Source organism: Acomys russatus, chromosome 15, assembly GCF_903995435.1.
Source record: "Acomys russatus chromosome 15, mAcoRus1.1, whole genome shotgun sequence".
Taxonomy (NCBI): Eukaryota; Metazoa; Chordata; class Mammalia; order Rodentia; family Muridae; genus Acomys; species Acomys russatus.
In genome coordinates this window covers 39,383,055-39,400,549 of record NC_067151.1, presented here as the reverse complement: position 1 = coordinate 39,400,549, position 17,495 = coordinate 39,383,055, and the positions used below count along the sequence as shown (strand labels likewise).

At 38.3% G+C, this 17,495-nt stretch overlaps 1 protein-coding gene across 2 annotated transcripts in view; it reads right to left on the bottom strand.

Annotated features, from left to right (window-relative positions):
- The window catches only part of Mme (membrane metalloendopeptidase), an 85,309-nt gene that overhangs the window by 25,058 nt on the left and 42,756 nt on the right, over nt 1-17,495 (bottom strand). For both annotated transcript variants that reach the window (XM_051157244.1, XM_051157243.1), the window contains exons 9-16: nt 13,047-13,181; nt 11,008-11,109; nt 9,385-9,521; nt 9,182-9,275; nt 7,742-7,870; nt 6,857-6,955; nt 5,774-5,854; nt 4,302-4,405 (exon numbers count right to left, since the gene is read on the bottom strand). In XM_051157244.1, coding sequence (XP_051013201.1) covers nt 4,302-4,405; nt 5,774-5,854; nt 6,857-6,955; nt 7,742-7,870; nt 9,182-9,275; nt 9,385-9,521; nt 11,008-11,109; nt 13,047-13,181 — 881 coding nt within the window. The remainder of the gene's footprint in view (nt 1-4,301; nt 4,406-5,773; nt 5,855-6,856; nt 6,956-7,741; nt 7,871-9,181; nt 9,276-9,384; nt 9,522-11,007; nt 11,110-13,046; nt 13,182-17,495) is intronic.

Below are 17,495 nucleotides of genomic sequence, written 5' to 3'. Positions count from 1 at the left end.
AAAATCTAAAAACCTCATAAGAAACCCTTATTGTTTTGTTGTTTGTGAGCACATATCCCCTAGGCCCGGATGTTTATTTTTGTTCTGTTAAGTCTAAGTGAATAATCATGTTAGAAGAAGTAAATGATTTTAGATGTTATTTAGTAATTTTGCCAGCACTTATACTCCCAGTTCAGTGCTATTTTTCTCATAGCTGGACATATTTGAAATTCCTCAGCAATTGCACTAAATCCTCAGGAGGCATCATGTTCAGGATAAAAAAAAAAAAAAAAACCTGCATAGGCATCTAGAAACCATATGAAGTTTTATAATTATCCAAATCCCTGATTTTTGCAGGTGTGAGCTGCTCACAAGGACAAAGAGAGGCTCTTTAGCCAAATGATTAATTTGGACATATCGCCTGCACGTTCCTTGAGATTAAGTTTTTAAAAATTGTTCAACAGAAAATAGCCGCAGTGATGTCTATCATCACCAGCTGTGGACATGCAATATGAAGATGGAAGCATTTTTATTTTTCTCCGCTGAATTAACTTTACCAACGTTATTACAAATTGTCTCCTGCATTTGCACACCCTATCGACATGCATGAAGGGCCCACGTTCTACTGGGGGATGTTGGCTTCTTCTTTCTACACAAGTCAATGTCTTGAACAATATCAAGCGTGTTTGTGCCTTCACTGAAATTTGCAAGGTTTGGGTGAACAGAAAGCTGCCAAGGTACAATGAATAAAGAGTCAGCCCTTGAATCAAGCCATGGAGAGGCTCCTGTTAGATGAACAAAGGAAGAAAGTAGGGCCACAAGCTAAGTGTGACGGTGCACACTTTTATGCTTAGCGTTCAGGAGGCAGAGGTAGGAAGCTCTCAGTAAGTTTGAGGCTCGCCTGATCCACAGAGCAAGCCCCAGGACAGCCAGGACTACACACACAGAAACCCTGTCTCAAAAAAAAAAAAAAAAAAAAATCAAAACAAAAGAACAAAGAATACTACAAGCAGTGAGGGAAGGATGGGTAGTTTCGAAGCACGGCATACAGTGGGAATTTCGGACTGAGGTGGGATGACTATGAAGTTATTATGGAGAGCTACTGGGAGCTAGGGGAACTTTGGACCATTTCAAAGGTCCCTGTTTACTGCTCTAAGTAAGCAACAGGAATCGCTGGGAAAGTTTCATCCAGAGATAACATGGCTTAAGCTGTGTCATCGAGACCCTGGTGGACAGCAGTGTGAGGATGAAAGGAAAACATGGGATACTTGGAAATAAAAGTTTTCTTTTAAAAATGAAAACAACAGAAGAAACTGTGGTAAAGAAGCAAAATGGAAGGCCAGGCGGTAGTGGCGCACACCTTTAATCCCAGCATTCGAGAGGCAGAGGCAGGTGAATTGCTGTGAGTTCGAGGCCACCCTGGTCTACAAAGTGAGTCCAGGACAGCCAAGGCTACACAGAGAAACCCTGTCTCAAAGGAAAAAAAAAAGGAGATGATTAAACAAAGCAGCTTGTACATTCCTATATAATATTTAACTAGCAGCAAGTGGATGGAGTTCTTTTATTTGGATAAAGATTTGAATTAGCACTAAAGCTGAAATAGGTCAATCCAGAGTGATCAAGATGAGGCCTTGGTTTCTGTCTGGGTGAGAATAGGGTGGAAGCTTCTAAAAAATATGCAGATACAAGGAACAAGATTAATTTTTGCCTAAGTGGAGAATACTGCTAGTGTGTGGTTAATGCTATTAACTACATAGAAATGTTTGCAAATCGTCTAGGTATTTAATGTGGAGCTCAGCAGATGGCTCTGGGGCAGATTCAAATATTCATCTGTAATAAGGATGGTGGACCTCAAGAAGTGTATGCATGTATGCACCAGGAGCTCATGGAGTGGGAAAAGGCATTATCTAGGAGTGACTAGTTATTTAACTGAATTATTTAGACTAGTTAGTAACTTGCAATTTTAATGCATCAACATTTCTCTAAAGTTCCCTATCACACAACCTGATAATAGTCCATATTCTCCACCCTATCCTTTCCATGTGGGTGTGAATGTATATTCCTCCTACAAGCCTTTGGGATGAGGGTCCAAGTACCAATGTGACTTCAGGCAACATGAGCAAAGTGGGAGCTATAGATTTGTCTTTCTGAGTGTCAGTGAGGATTTGAACCTGGGGATACATGAAACAAAGAAACAACAAAGATGACTGTTTTTCTATTACAGAAGTGCCACATGAGTCAGAACTTGAACTTGATGACACATGAAAGAAAAAAAACAGACAATGGTGATTTTTTTCCTATTAAATAAGTGCCACTGGCTAGATCTGGGTAGGGGTTTAAAGTTTACCGCCTGTATTGTCCTTGGCTGGTGCCTTAGTTTGAGCAGGACCCCTGGGCCCAAATCTGCCTATCATAATGTTCTACTTGTAGGTTTCTAGGACCCTCTGGATCCTTCTACTTTGCTATTTTCCCATGCTTCTCTCATCTAGAGTCCCAATAGGATGTCCTCCCCTCTGTCCCAGTCTCCTGGTACGTGAAGGCTTTCGTGGGATATGACTTTCTCACGTACTCTGGTGCCTCACATTTGACCATGTCCCCTGGAGGGGGAGACTTGGTGGCACTCAGAGGAAGGACAGCAGGTTACCAAGAAGAGACTTGATACCCTATGAGCATATACAGGGGGAGGAAATTCCCCTCAGGAACAGTCATAGGGGAGGGGAATAATGGGAAAATGGGAGGGAGGGAAGAATGGGAGAATACAAGGGATGGGATAAACTGAGATGTAACAAGAATAAATTAATTTTAAAAATTAAAATAAATAAATAAGTGCCACATAAGTCAGAAATTTTCATGGGGAGAAACTCAAATGAAATAAAAGAAACAGTTATTAAAATACGTCTCATAGGATTCAGTCTTAACTATTTAATGCAGTCACAGCCAGAGTATTTCTGGCGATTTTAAAACACAAAAATAAATTTCAAAAAATTGAAAATATCACATTGGGACATATCTTTTTTTTTTAAGTAAATATGAAAAGAGAATGCTGCAAAAGAAGACTAATTCAGAGGGTGGTGCTTAGGAAGAACTCCAGTGCCTGGGCTCCAGTCTCAGGGCAAATGCTCATGACTTAGGAGCACATAGCTGGGGCATCACTGATCTGGAGCATCACTGAGCTAGGGTACCACTGAGCTGGGGCATCAGTGTTTTCTTTTAAATGTTGCCCATGTGATTCCAGTGTGAAGCGAGATGTTTGAGCGCTTGCATTCAGTGCAGAGAAAAGAATGGAGCGAGAAAAAAAGCTGGTAGTGGATGGCAAAGACCTGGGGAGCTGCACTGTAGTTGGGGCTGTCTGAATCTTTGGAAATGATGCCAAGGGTTCTACTGAAGTACATGCATTTTGTAGTAAAGCTTCCTTTAAAGCATTTGGGGCCTTTCTTGGCACAGTTCTTCCCTGTGATACAGATTATTGCATTGTGCAGCTTCGGCTGTACACATCATCTACCTTCTGCTGTTGTTTGCCTAGGACCCGGTGACAAGTAGACGAGTCATTTTTCTAGAATAGTAGTTATAGAGAAAAGGAACGAAACACGTTGTTAGTCAATACTCAAAACAAGGTAGAGCATTCAGCTTTCAGTTGCTCAGTAATTCAATAATTATAATTGTAGCTGCCCTTGGTGTCAGGTGCTGAGAATGGCTCCAGTTTTATAGGGCTAAAGGCCTTGGAAGAAGATCAACCTTAGCAGCTTTGTGGGTTCAAGCACTTAGGGCACATGCAGGTCAATGCCCCAGATATTATCTATCAAGGTGAAAAAACAAAGGTCAAAACTAACAGTCAGTAGGAAGTGCTAGCACACTGAGGTTAGTAGTTTCCAAAGGCCATTTGTTCAGAATGATCCCTGGCATCTCCTGTGTAGCCTCTGCAGGCTTAAAAGAAGTATCACATGAAGCAAGCAGGTGGGCTTGTGGGGTGCTTGGCTAATAGAAAGGGAGTAGGGACTGATAGCAGAAGAATATTCTGGATACAGAGTAAGGCCAAAGCACAGGCTTAAAGAGCTTAGTTGCATTAAGCCAAAATGTTTCTGAGAACCTCGTCCACAAAAATGATAGTTAGAGGAGATGACAATGTATGATGCCTCTCAAGAGATGAAGGTAAGTATGAGAAGGATGTCTTATGAAGAAAGGCTTTGATTGAAGTTCCTGGCCCACGTTGTTAATACAGCATGATTACATGTTCCTATACTTTCTGAGGAAAGAGGTATTGCAGTGGTCAAGGAACCTGAGCCAGCAGTTTGAAGGTCTAGTAGAAAATAAACTATACTCACTCGTCTTTGTCCACCTTTTCTCGGAGCTTCTTCAGCTGCTTGCTTTGGCTGAATTTCAAATTTTGAATTATGTTTTCAAAGTATTCATCTTCCTTGTAGTTCAACTGCATTGTGTAAAAGATTTGGGGGAGAAATATTAATGCCAACACCATCATGGTTTTGTTAAAAAAAAAAAAACAAGTTACTACAGTTAAGAAACAACATTAACGGTACGCAAGGGTGCTTTATTTATTAGCCTTGTTTCATGTGGTTCAGTCTCGTTCTAGCTGAATCACAATTTCAGCGTATTCTTTGATAACCAATCAAATGAAACCAAAGGTCAGGCCAGCCCCACAATATTGATGTCACTGTCCTGACCGTAAGTGTGTATAACCGCACCCTGTTTGCTTAGTGCCCATTGAGCTTGGCACTGTTCTAACATTTTAAATATACATTACACTTATTTGATCTTTCTGATAATCTTGTAACCTAAAAGCCGAGATCAGCATTTTAAAGTAGGACTGTGAGGTGGAGATATTTCTGGTCATTCGCTGAAATGTAAAAGTGTAACAGGGCTGGAATTTGATTCCAGGTATTTAGCTTGGATTCTGTCTCTGTGCTCAGGCCATACACTCTTGTAGCAAAAACAAAGCAAGCAAACAAAACCAAACCAAGAGCTTCTTCTGCAAATGGGAAAGGATGAGTGGGCATTCTGGCATGTGAACCTCCACATGACACTAATACTTGGTGGATGATCAGCAGTCATCACTGTCATCTCCGACCTGGGGGCATGTCACCTGCTGTGACCAAAGTGTCACGTCATCATGGTGGTCACAGGATAGCAATGACCATGTGAGCCAAGTCTGATCACAGGTAGCAAGGGTCTTTAAACAACGTCACCCCTTTTAACAGTTAAACTACCAGGGAGAGCAAAACCTTTTTTTGGTTCTCAGTTACATTTGGGTTTTAATAGAAGCATAATGTCCAATACCCACAGGGATACTAATTAGAAGGATTTTTGACTGTTGTAGCCTGGGTAACCCTGGGACTCATTACTTAGATGACTTCTGATACACGGAAGGAGTGGTTCTCAACCGTCCTAGCGATGTGACCCTTTAAGAATCTTGCTCATGTTGCGGTGATCCCAACCATAATTTTTTTGTTGCTACTCAATTGCTGTAATTTTGCAACTGTTATGAATCATAATGTAAAAAAAATTTTTTTGAGATAGAAGTTTGTCAGAGGAGTTGTAAGCCACAGGTTGAGAACCACTGCTTTGCAGGATACCATGTTCTTCTTGCTACTATTAAAGTGAAATACAGAGAAAACAAACCATCTACTACGGTGACAAGGAAAGTTAAGTTAAGTTTGGGTATCAGGATTAAAGGTATTAGATAGCGATAGCGGAATCCGTGGCTTTAGGCTGTTTTGCAGTGTCGGGCATTGCCGAGCTACCTTTGCCACCAGCCCTGTGTACCACTGTTGAGACTTACCTCAAGATACTCATTATTCAGTTTGTTATCATTGGAAATGATGTCATCGGGATAGCCAATCCTTTCCTTAATTGCCAAGGCCTGTAAAAATTACGACATTGGAAGAGGAGATACAATTATCTCCATAACGGCAGCCTTCACATACAAACATCACACTTTCATAACCAGCAATTAAATAGCCTGATGTGCTACTTCCAAATGGAGCGCCTGACAGCCCCAACAGTGTGCTTTGCAATGGCCCTTTGCTTTAGCTGGAAAAATAAAAACAGGCTTGGAACTTAGCTCCCAATACCTTGTCTGGCCTGCCAGGCTGCAGTTTTCCTATGGACACTGACAAAAGCCATTGCTCCGTGTGTAAATGTTTTTGTTTTGTTTATAATTTTTTTCTCTGTAGACTTTTCAATTTTATAGAATGGGTAACATTTAGTGCTCCCAATATTGCAGGATATAATTATCTTTCCACTTCACTGATTCAACTGAGAAAACAGATGAGGCCTCCATGAGCTTTGTGCTAATACACTCCTGAATATTGGTTCCTTCAGTTGTTATATTCCCTTTCTTCCCCAAAGTCACTGCAGTGCTTCTCGGGTTAAATGAGTGACATTTAACTGCATGAGAGGGAAGTGGCTTTCTTTTATATCTACCTCATATTCATCCACTGTTTATTATTAGTTCTATGTTATTATCTTAAATGTATTTATTTTAATTATTCCCTTGTTTCTATTTACTGTTTCACCGTCCGTCTCTGACACTGAGTCTTTGACTGTCTTGGGACTCAGCGAGCAGGCTGGCTGCTAGTGAACAGTGGGGACACACCCATCTCCACCTTCCCAGCACAGGAACTCATAAGGCGTGCCACCATACCTATTATTTCTTTTAATACAGTGTTAGTTATATTTTTTATTTTTTTATTATTTTTAAACATGGATTTTAAAGATAGGACTCAGCTCCTCATGCTTACAAGGCAAACATTTACCAGCTGAGCTTCTAGGGCATTTTTTATTACATTTTTTTATAAATATTTTTAAACTTAAATCTTTTCCTACATTTTTTTTTTTTTAAATGACCCTGGCTGGCCTTTACCTTCTCTTCTGCTTTCTTTTTTGTTTCAGCATCCATCCAGGTGAGGTCATCTAAAGTCTGAATAAAAACTTCCCGGATTTGTGCAATCAAATCTTCAACCTCAAAGCAAAAAGATATTAGCTTATTAGTAGTCTAAGATAACGAAACAGTCCATGAGTTCATTCTTCATTACAATCTTTTTAAAAAGAGCTGTGTGCTACCTTTATAGATGCAACGGTATGCTAAGAAATGTAAATTTATAGATGAAATGTGACCCTAAACAAATGGATGCACATGAGCATGTGGGATTTTTATATCTTAAAGCAAGACTGCTATGATAAAAAATTTCCAATTAAATAGATCTTATTACGTACGCAAAGCTAAAAATCATCTCCAGAATGTCCTGATTCTTGCTGCCTTCTTAGAAGACTAGAATATTAGCTTTAACTGTCACCAGTGTTTCAATTAAGCAAGAAGTAGCATTTCAATAACTTGTTTTACTATGCCCGTAGCTCTGTTGTCTTAATTTCAGTAGCAATTAGAAACCAGGATGCCTTTCTGGTACTTCAAATAAACTGCGGCTTACTCTCTTGGTATTTAAAGAAGTGGTTAGTTGGGGAAGGGACGACTTTGTAAGTCTAATATATAACTGTGTACATTAAAGCCAGTGCTTCTGGGAGTCAGACAAGTAGTCTCAGTTACACAACATGAAGGCAGAGACACAACTAGCCTTTGAAAAGGTACAAGGTGAGAGCTGTTGAGAACAGTGGCATATTTACAACGCACAGATTCGTTGCCTAATTACTAAAACTCAAGCAAGAACAGGAACAATTGTAACTGCTGCTCAAACAAATGAGCTGCTCAGGGGTGCTACTTGGGCGCTGCTGAGCTGTGCTGAAGCATTACCACGTGTTTGCTCTCTCCAGCAAATGCTGCTTCCACGTACAGCCTCCCCACAGCATTCTCCATGTTCCCATTAACATAGTTAGCACACCGTCTCCACGTTGCTGTTTCTGATGTAGTGCCGTAAAGGGCCTATAAAAGAGAAAAGGAAAAATGGCATCTGACCAGGATCCAGGGCTGGTGAACAGCCAGAACATGCAGTTTGCAAGACTCTAGTCTTTCTGTCTGGCTGAAGTTCCTGCTGCGCTCATGGCTTCTCGTTGCAGAGTAGTTGTCCCTAAGCTACAATAAAATGTAATCTGACTGGATTGTTTACTCAAAAAAAGGGGGGCTTGTGCAAACAAGGTATCTTTTCAGAGGCATGTCCCAGTAGAACGTTTAGCTATTATAAGTTAATAACCTTCAGGAAAGCTTTGGGAGAGAAAATACAACACTGGACCCGCTATACAAATGTAAATGTGAAGCAATGTTCAATAAAGGAACAGAAAGGAAATCTTATACACCAGGAAACACATTTCTCCTTTTAATGTTTTAAGTGAAGCTTTTATATATATATATATATATATATATATATATATTATCAATAAGGGGTTGGCTTAGGTAATGACAAGTGAGTGAAGTAGCTTTTTTGCAGTATTTATTTATTTGTTTGCTTAAGACAAAGTCTCACGTGGCCCAGACTAACCTCAGATTCACTATGTAGCTGAGAAGGATGCTGGCCTTTTGATCTGCTCCACTTCTTAGGTGCAGGTACTACAGGCGTGAGCTACCAGGTTTATTATTTTCTTTGTTTATTGGCTTTTAAAAAAATGATGCTCAGGCATGCACACAAGTGAGCCACATCCCAGCCCTGTATTAAAATGCGCTGATTTTATTTTTAGTGGAGAAATTGGAACTTTCAAGCGGTTACTCTTTGCCAGGACACCAAGCAGCATGTTAGGGTTCTTCTTCCTCAGTTCCTACTGCCCGCTTTCTTTACACCAGGACTGAAACGATTGCTGAGATAATGTAGATACAGCCTCGCAAAAGGCTTTGGCTTTCTAGCTTCAGGTTGGCATACTCCCTACAAAGCCTATCGACAAAGAAACTTGTCTTTATATATGGGTAGTGTGCTATGTGCACCTGAAAATCAAATCAACTAGCGAAGGTGGCTCTGCAATGGATTTTAACACACTGGCAACAACAAATCAATGCAGTATGCTTCTGCACAAGTACACAGTTAACTCCTTACAGGGCTATGAGCTCACAATTCCAGAATAGACCAGCATAGGGTGACAAAGCCCAGGAACAGTGACCTCTTCCTACACATGAGCAAATTAACCAAGTCTGGGCATTTTGTCTCTTGGGAATGACCAGCACATTCTAGTGTTTACATGGCAAGCATTTGTAACCATGTATCTCTTTATGCTTTAAGTCTTAAGAAAAGAGAGATTTTGTCTTCACCTTGCGGAAAGCATTTCTGGACTCCTTGTAGTTTCGGCTGAGGCTGCTTACAAGATCCATTATGAACCTCCAGGACATTAAATTTTGAAGATCTCTGTATAAAAAAACCCACCACCCAGCAACAAAAAAGATGAGGCTGCAAAGCTTCTAAAGACCGATATGAAATGTAAACTTTGAGGACGTGGGCACTCTGACATACTTACCTGGGAGAATATTTGGTAAGAATAGGCTTAAGTTTGGTTAAATATTCTGGAGCATAAACAACCACTTCTTCCTCATTTTGAATATTAATATTCACAGTTGACATGATCTCATTTGTGAAATTTGACCAGCTGAATGGCTGGGGAAAAAGCAGGCATAAAACGTTTAGTAATTATGGCTTTCTCTTCTTGGCTCCAAGAATTATGGTTAGAAAATCACACACTAAAGGGTGTCTGCTGCATCGAAAAATGCTTAATATAATACTCAGTTTGTTTTTGAGATTTTTTTTTTTGGTCAATTGTTTCAATCAACTTTTGAATAAATATTAGTTCTGCAGCACGATTACTTAGAAGAATTAACCAAACCATTTAAGAGCAATACCAAATCTGTTTGGCATACAGAGCATACAATTAGAAATTAGGCTCATTGTCATCTTTTCTGTAAGAAAAAAATTTTTTTGAAAAAGAAGAAAAATACAACTTTAATAATAAAGCTTCCTTGCCTTACGAAAATGCAAGTTTATACAAACTGTATTTTGATGGTGGATATTAATGAACAATTCATTCAAATGCAGCAGTGTACCCAGTAGAGTGACTAGAACTTGCTACAGCTGACATGCCGTGGAGCCTGACAAAGGGACGTGCTTTGGAGCTACTCACCTTAGTCCTATAGCTAGGCATACAAGTTTTAAACTTCAGGAACTAAGGGGAGAATTTCCAAAAGATGGAATCTGGTCTATTTTTCCTTATGTGGGAATTGAAGGTCTAAGAGCCTTAGTATCTTAGAATCTCATCTCTATACACAGACGCCCTTTACTGTGCAGGAAGTGTCAGGCTAAAGTACTTGCTTTCCTTTGGGGCTTTGGACCCATCTTTCAAAACCTATTTATTTAATACATTTTATCAACAGATGTATTTACGAAATGACTAACTCACTAAAAAGCAATCAGATCATTTATTATTATAGAATTAGGATAAAGAGGTTTTGGGAGTTTAAATGTATTTCTCTAAACATGTCTTCATGTCCCAGCTATACAGAACTACTACTACTATTACCAACACGTGCGCGTGCACACACACACACACACACACACACACACACACACACACACACACAAGACAGTATTAGAAACTAACAAAAATAAGCAGGTCCTGTAGTTAGTAGACTCTGAGACAGGTTTTCTTTCACTTTCTGACTCTGTTTGTGAGTTTCACTCTGAGCACCTCCATAGCGGGACTGAATGAGAACATGCAAAGTTTTATGTGTAAACTGTGTGTTTCTAAGAATTAAAAGGAAATTTGGTGTCTTCTTGCTTTTCAGTTCCATAGAATGACAATGTAGCGGGCTCCCAGAAAGGTCTGTACCTTCTCCAAACTCTTTTCTGATACAGTACCTAAAATTTTGTAAATTTCCCTTAAAAGAAATTTAGCTTCTAAAATTCATTCTACTTATATAGAGAAAAAGCAATTTTAAAGCTGCCCCTGCCTCAGGACTTCTCATGAAATTAAACAGTGTCACTGAAAATCATTTTGAAGCTAATCATTTTAATAAAGAAAATGTAATGCTGTGATCTCAGGAGATGGAACAGGAAAAGGGCATGCTAAACTTGAAACCTTCCTACTTACCTTCTGATTGATCTCTAGAGAAAAGTTCTTTGGGAGGTCAGCCATTGTCATTTTGTTATAAAGCAGCATTGGGTCATTTCTGTCTTCGGGTTTAGTTGTAGCCTATGGATTTAATGTTTGGTTGTAGTTTTAGAAAAATATAATCCTATATAATGGAAAATAAAGTATAGAGTAGGTATAAGATTATTTGATTGGGATTCAAATTTGACCACTTTATGTATACCCTATAATAATTATAACGTTATTTAACCAGATCGTCAAGCTTAAAATTCTTCAAAAATCAGTTTACATTTTGGTAACTGTCCAAAGCCCCCTAAGTAATGTTGGTGGCTAATGGACAATTCATTTGGGTCTGCAGCTGCTTACATTATAACTTAAAAAAAAAAAAAAAAAAAAACAACTCATCTCCAACATATCTCTTAACTATTGGCTCCTGCCCTTACTTTGTATTTCAGTATTCTAGTTAAAACTAAGCCATGAGGGAGGGCAAAGTGAAAGGTTTTTTTTTTTTTTTTTTTTTTTTTTTTTTTTTTTTTTTTTTTTTACAATAATATATGGCAGTTGGCACAGCAAATTCTTAGTCTACAGCAGGCAGGTTGCAAATTGGCTAAGAAGAACGGCCACTCTTCCTGCTTTTGTGACCTCCCTTCCTTCTTTATTTTTAAAAATTTTTTATTTATTTATTTATTTTAATATTTTTCTCCTTTCTTTCTGACTAATGACCCACATTCAATTGCAACCAAGTAAATTTTGTTCACTGAGTCTAAAGTATAACATTATAACAGCAACTCCTAAGTAAGTGCTTGGCATGAATAAAAGCAGCTTTTAATCAGGAAGACTTAAAAGGAAGATGTAAAATAAGAACTGTGTGACAATGCCTTCAATGTCCCTTTTGGGTAACTTATCTACTCATTGATGTAGACAATCAATATTGAGCATCTCCTTCATATAGGGCAATATGCACACTGTTAGATACACATGAGTGATACAAAGATGACTATGACCCTAACCCAACCTCAGAGCCTAAGGCTGGAGGAATCCTAATGCAGCGCTAAGCATATCGGAGGCAACACAGAGTAACTATAGTCGAGCCAACGCTGGCCAAGGGGAAGATGGTCTGAGAACATAGGAGTGAAAAAATCCAGGACAAAAAACCTGTTCTGTAACCATTCAGCTTTCCTCTGAGAATCACAAGTAACCTATCAAATGTTCTCTATGGTGTTACTCCTCCAAGCAGGCTGACTCTGCTTGAGGGTGGGGTTGGTTTTATGTCGCCGCAGAAAAATCTAAACTCACTCTCCATGATCTTAAGACTTCATTCTTCAGACGATGCCAGACGGCAATTATAAGCAGATGGGGACATAAGAGAAGCGGGTTCGGCTTGCACTGTTAAGGAACTTGGAGGCCAGGTTCAATCACTGCCCTGCATATTGACAAGAGCCAGAGTTCACTTGCACATGCCTGCAGAACCCTTTGAAGACTCAGAGAACAGAGTGCCAGCTCAGCCTCCAAGGTCATCCCTGGAACTGGGGGAAATGCAGAAATACCCTTGGGTCTGTTGCTAAGGACTTTCTGTTTTCCCTGACTTCAGCAGTCTGAGTCTGAAATTGGTGGCACCGCTGTGGCCTATAATCAAGTCCTTAGCAGAAGGATGGAGATGATCTCTGCAGACATTTTGTATTTCAAAATAACATAAAGTAAAATTGTTTAGAAAAACTGCCATGTTTTTGCATGTGTCTTTCTGCACCATAAGGGCATCTCACAGTCTGAGTATAAGATTTTGATGCAATTGCTATTGTATATGTAGTTTGTGATGCACAGCTTGTTTACTATTTGTCAAACTTAGTGTTTCACTTGTATTTCAGGAAATTCTATAGTTTCAAAGGTTCTCTGGAAGTTAATGATCCATTACTAGCCTATGCATTTTTATCACTGGGTTAAAGAGCTACAGTTTTATTTTTAAAATAGCATAGAGAAGAAAGAATGAAACAGAAAGTGGATGATATTATTCAGTATCCCAGAAAAAAAATATGTTTTACATTGGCAATTTCTTTTTCCAATTCCATAACTCTGTTCATTTCCAAGGCGAGCTGGTTTTCATCAATAGGCAATCCTTTTTCCTGACGAATTAGTCTGGCCACAGAAATCATAAAGTCCACATATGCTGTGCAAGCCTGCAAGAAATAAGTAATACGATGTTAAGGAACCTTCTGGTAGTCATAGTGGTACATGAAAGGTTTTAAAATATTAATTTTTGGTAGCAAAAAAGGCACAATAAAATAGAAATATGTTCTAATGACTTGCACAGATTCATTTAATTAGAGAAGAGACACAGCAACAAAATATTACTTTAAATATTTTAATTTACACTCATTTGGCTATGGAGATTGTTGTTTTCAATAAATTTATTTTGCCTTTATAAAAATACAATTGTAAAGCACTTGTTAAGTAATTGTACACAATACTTCTTTTCCTTTGCTAACCTTTTTCCTTGGATTGACTTTGCTCATACATATATGCAAGTCATTCTTTCAACATTTAAGAGGAGGTAGTTGCAAGTTCATAGAATATGATCAGAACATCTTCATAGATTCACTGGGCCAAACTAACTTTTTTTTGAGACCGATCTCAGGACTTCATCCAAACCTAAGGTTCTAATTTTTCCCATACTACCCCTGCTACTAAGATACCATAGATTTAGATACCACCTTTCTCCCATAAACTCAATTTCTTAACAGCTTTTCTTCGGACACAGTTCAGTTTATAAGCAAGAGTTATAAAGTATTTGCATTGGCAAACTTTTGTGGGTTATACAGATGCCGATTTGAGTTCAGTGACATCAAGACCAGGAGAATTCAATCCCATTTCGGCTAGATCTCCACATCGCTGCTACTTATTGTCCATTGTGATGCAGCAGCAATTAAACTAATGTGTGATCTTCTCATCTAACTTAAAACAGACCCAGATTCAAGTTTCCGGCAGGAGTCTTAGTAAAGGAGGAGACTGTCATCAGGGGAAATCTGCCATACAACTCGAGGAGGATTAGTGAATGAGCCTTTGATGCTTCCAAGACTTGGTATCTGGGCAAATGCAAATGAAGGCTATGATATGTGCTAAAAGGGTATACCACTTTCAGTTTCAGCAGAGTCTTACATCCCTACTAATGGATTATAATGTCGAGGTACATGTGTATTTACAGGTGCTCATCATCAAACATAAATCAAACAGTAAAGTGAAAATATGCTGTCGAGCAAGCGCCTTAGACAAAATGAGCAATTACTATGAATATCAAAGATCCAATGTATTTCTACCAATGACCCTCATTAAATGCTAAGTGGACAGCTCACTGGAGCCATGGGCTTTCTCTGTTGAGGGATACACTATAATGTTATAACTACTTAGGCAGTGCTTCTATCCATGCTTTTTAATAGGATAAACTGTTTGGGGGAGGGACTGTAAATTTGCATTTAGAATCTCAATCCCTAAAGTAATTTCATGTAGGCTATTGCCAATTTCACCCTTTTCCTATTAAAAGCTAGTCAGAATTCTTGTTTTCCTTTGATGTAAACAAGTGTGTCTGGGTTTATACCTCATGGGATCACATAGTCCAAAGTAGGAGAATGTAGTATTTTGAATTACCTATATTTCAAAGGATATAAATCCACCTACTTTCAGCAGGGAATTATTACTGGATATGAAGGAGATGGTAATTTGAATTTTCTAATATCCATCTTTTGAGATCTCTCTTTGCTATATGAGATACATGTTTGTTAATAAGGGAAGAAAGCAGCAAGCATCCTTCTGTGTACTTTGCTGATTCTGCAATCAGGTTTTTACTCATTATAAATGCATCTGATGATTGTGGAAGCTGGATGGATAACATCACAAGACGACCCTTTAGGCCTGCTGAAAGCTCCTATTGCTAGCTGCTGAGACACTTGGTTAGAACACAGTGCTTTGCTGAATGAGTTTCAACCTGGCAAGCATTTCTAACTAAAACACATATTGTAGCATCTTTTCTTTCCAAATTCCTGTAGTAGCTGTCAGAACTCAAACTCACTGCTACAAGACTCTAACCTAAGGATTTACTTTCCCTCATTCTTAAACATGTAAAATATCAAATGATATAAAGTATACTGATTTGGAGAAAGTGAGATATTTTTGAAAGTTTAATAAATTTTCCTTGCTTGTGACTTAGAGAAGAGTTAGTGTCAGGGCAGGGATAAGAATGAGCTCTCATTTTTAAAAGTTATACTTTGAAGATACAGAAAATCAAGGATCTTCCAGTGGAGAAAAACTTGAAAACATCTAGTAGTCCTTTGTTTTAAAAAAAAAAAGATTATAAATCTTAGCACTGACAAAAATAGTTTTAAAGGGATAATTGCTCTTAAGAGGCAGCATAAAATCCATATAGTAGTAACCTTTGTGGGGTTGTAAACTATACATTAGCAAAAATAATATTTACTAATCCTAATATCATATATTATTGCTTTGGTTGGAGTGATTTCCACATTACAGTATCAGATAATGGTGTTTATAAACTAGATCTATAGAAGTGGCAACTCACCCCCCCAACCTGGAATAAAAGCTGATATTTATTAAAATCGAGAAAGAGGAACACAGCACAGCCATTTTACTGCTATCCTTCATATTTTAATAGCACTGCTAATGAAAGACATCCAGATCCAGGAAAGAGAAGAAAGTTCTCCAATCTGATTGGCTGATATCTGGGTACTCTGGTAGTGACTTGTAAAGACCAGGAGATTTATATCTAGATATTCTGTTTGTGACACACAGGTCTTATCGCTTTTGTGTCTTTTCCTTCCTTAGAAGAAAATCTAGACAGTGTAGACCAAGAAGTAACTGAAGAATCATATAACTGTGTTCTGGTTAGCCATTATGCTGGGGAATATTACATGCTATACAGGAAGTTCACTGGTAGAATCTACAAAGTGTATCAAATAAGAAAGATAGGTCTTCTTTAAAGGTCTGGCTAAAACCATCTGATCCTGGGCTTCTATTGGTTGGGAGACTTTTAATGTCTGCTTATATTTCCTTAGGGTTTATAGGTCTATTTAAGCTGTATACCTGATCTTGATTTAACTTTGGTAAGTGGTACCTATCAAGAAAACCTTCCATTTTGTTTAGATTTTCCAATTTTGTGGACTACCTAATGATTCTTTGGATTTCCTTGGTGTCTGTTGTTATGTCCCCCCTTTCATTTCTGACTTTGGTAATGTTGATATTATCTCTCTGCCTTTTAATTTGGCTAAGGGTTTATTCTATCTTGTTGATTTTCTAAAAGAACCAACTCTTGGTGTCATTGATTGTATTGTTATCTTTGTTTCTAATTTATTGATTTCAACTAGCAGTTTAATTATTTCCTGCCACCTACTCCTTCTGGGTATATTTGCTTCTTTTTGTTCTAGAGCTTTCAGGTGTGTTGTTATGTTGCCAGTATGCAATCTTTAATTTCTTTATGAAAGCATTTAGTGCTATGAACTTTCCTCTTAGCACTGTTTTTATTGTGTTCCATAAGTTTGAGTATGTTGTGCATTCGTTTTCATTGAATTCCAAAAAGAGAGAAATTGAAGAAGATACCAGAAGATGGAAAGATCTCCTATGCTTATGGAGCAGTAGGATTAACACAATGAATATGGCCATTTTATTGAAAGCAGTCTACATACTCAATGAAATTCCCATCAAAATCCTAACACAATTCTTTATAGACCTTAAAAGAATAATATTCAACTTCATATGGAAAAAGAAAAACCCTGGGTAGCTAAAACAATCATGTACAATAAAAGAACTTTTGGAGGTAGTATCCTCCCTGATCTCAAGCTATATGTCAGAGCAATAGTAATAAAACCCACATGGTACTGGCATAAAAATAGACAGGTTGATCAATGGAATTGAACTGAAGTCCCAGAAGTAAATCCACATACCTATGGACACTTGATTTTTGACAAAGAAACCGAAACTATAAAATGGACCAAAGAAAGCTTCTTAAAAAAGTAAATGTTGGTCTACCTGAATGCCTGCATATAGAAGTATGCAAATCCATCCATATCGATTAGTATGCGCAAAATTCAAATTCAAGTGGATCAAACACCTTAACATAAAACCAGTTACACTAAATCTATTAGAAAAGAAAGTGGGGAAAATTCTTTGGCACAGGAGACAACTTCCTGAACAGAGCACCAACAGCTCAGGCACTAAGATGAACAATGAATAAATAAATGGGGCCTCATGAAACTGAAAAGCTTCTGTAAGGCAAAGGACACAGTCAAAAGGACAGACAGACAGCCTGAAGAATGGGAAAAGATCTTCACTAATGCTGCGTCTGACAGAGGGCTGATATCTAAAATATAGAAAGAACTCAAGAAATTAGACAACAAACCAAACTACACAATTTAAAAATGGGGTGCAGAGCTAAATAGAGAGTTCTCGAGAGAGGAATCTGTAATGACTGAGAAGCATTTAAAGAA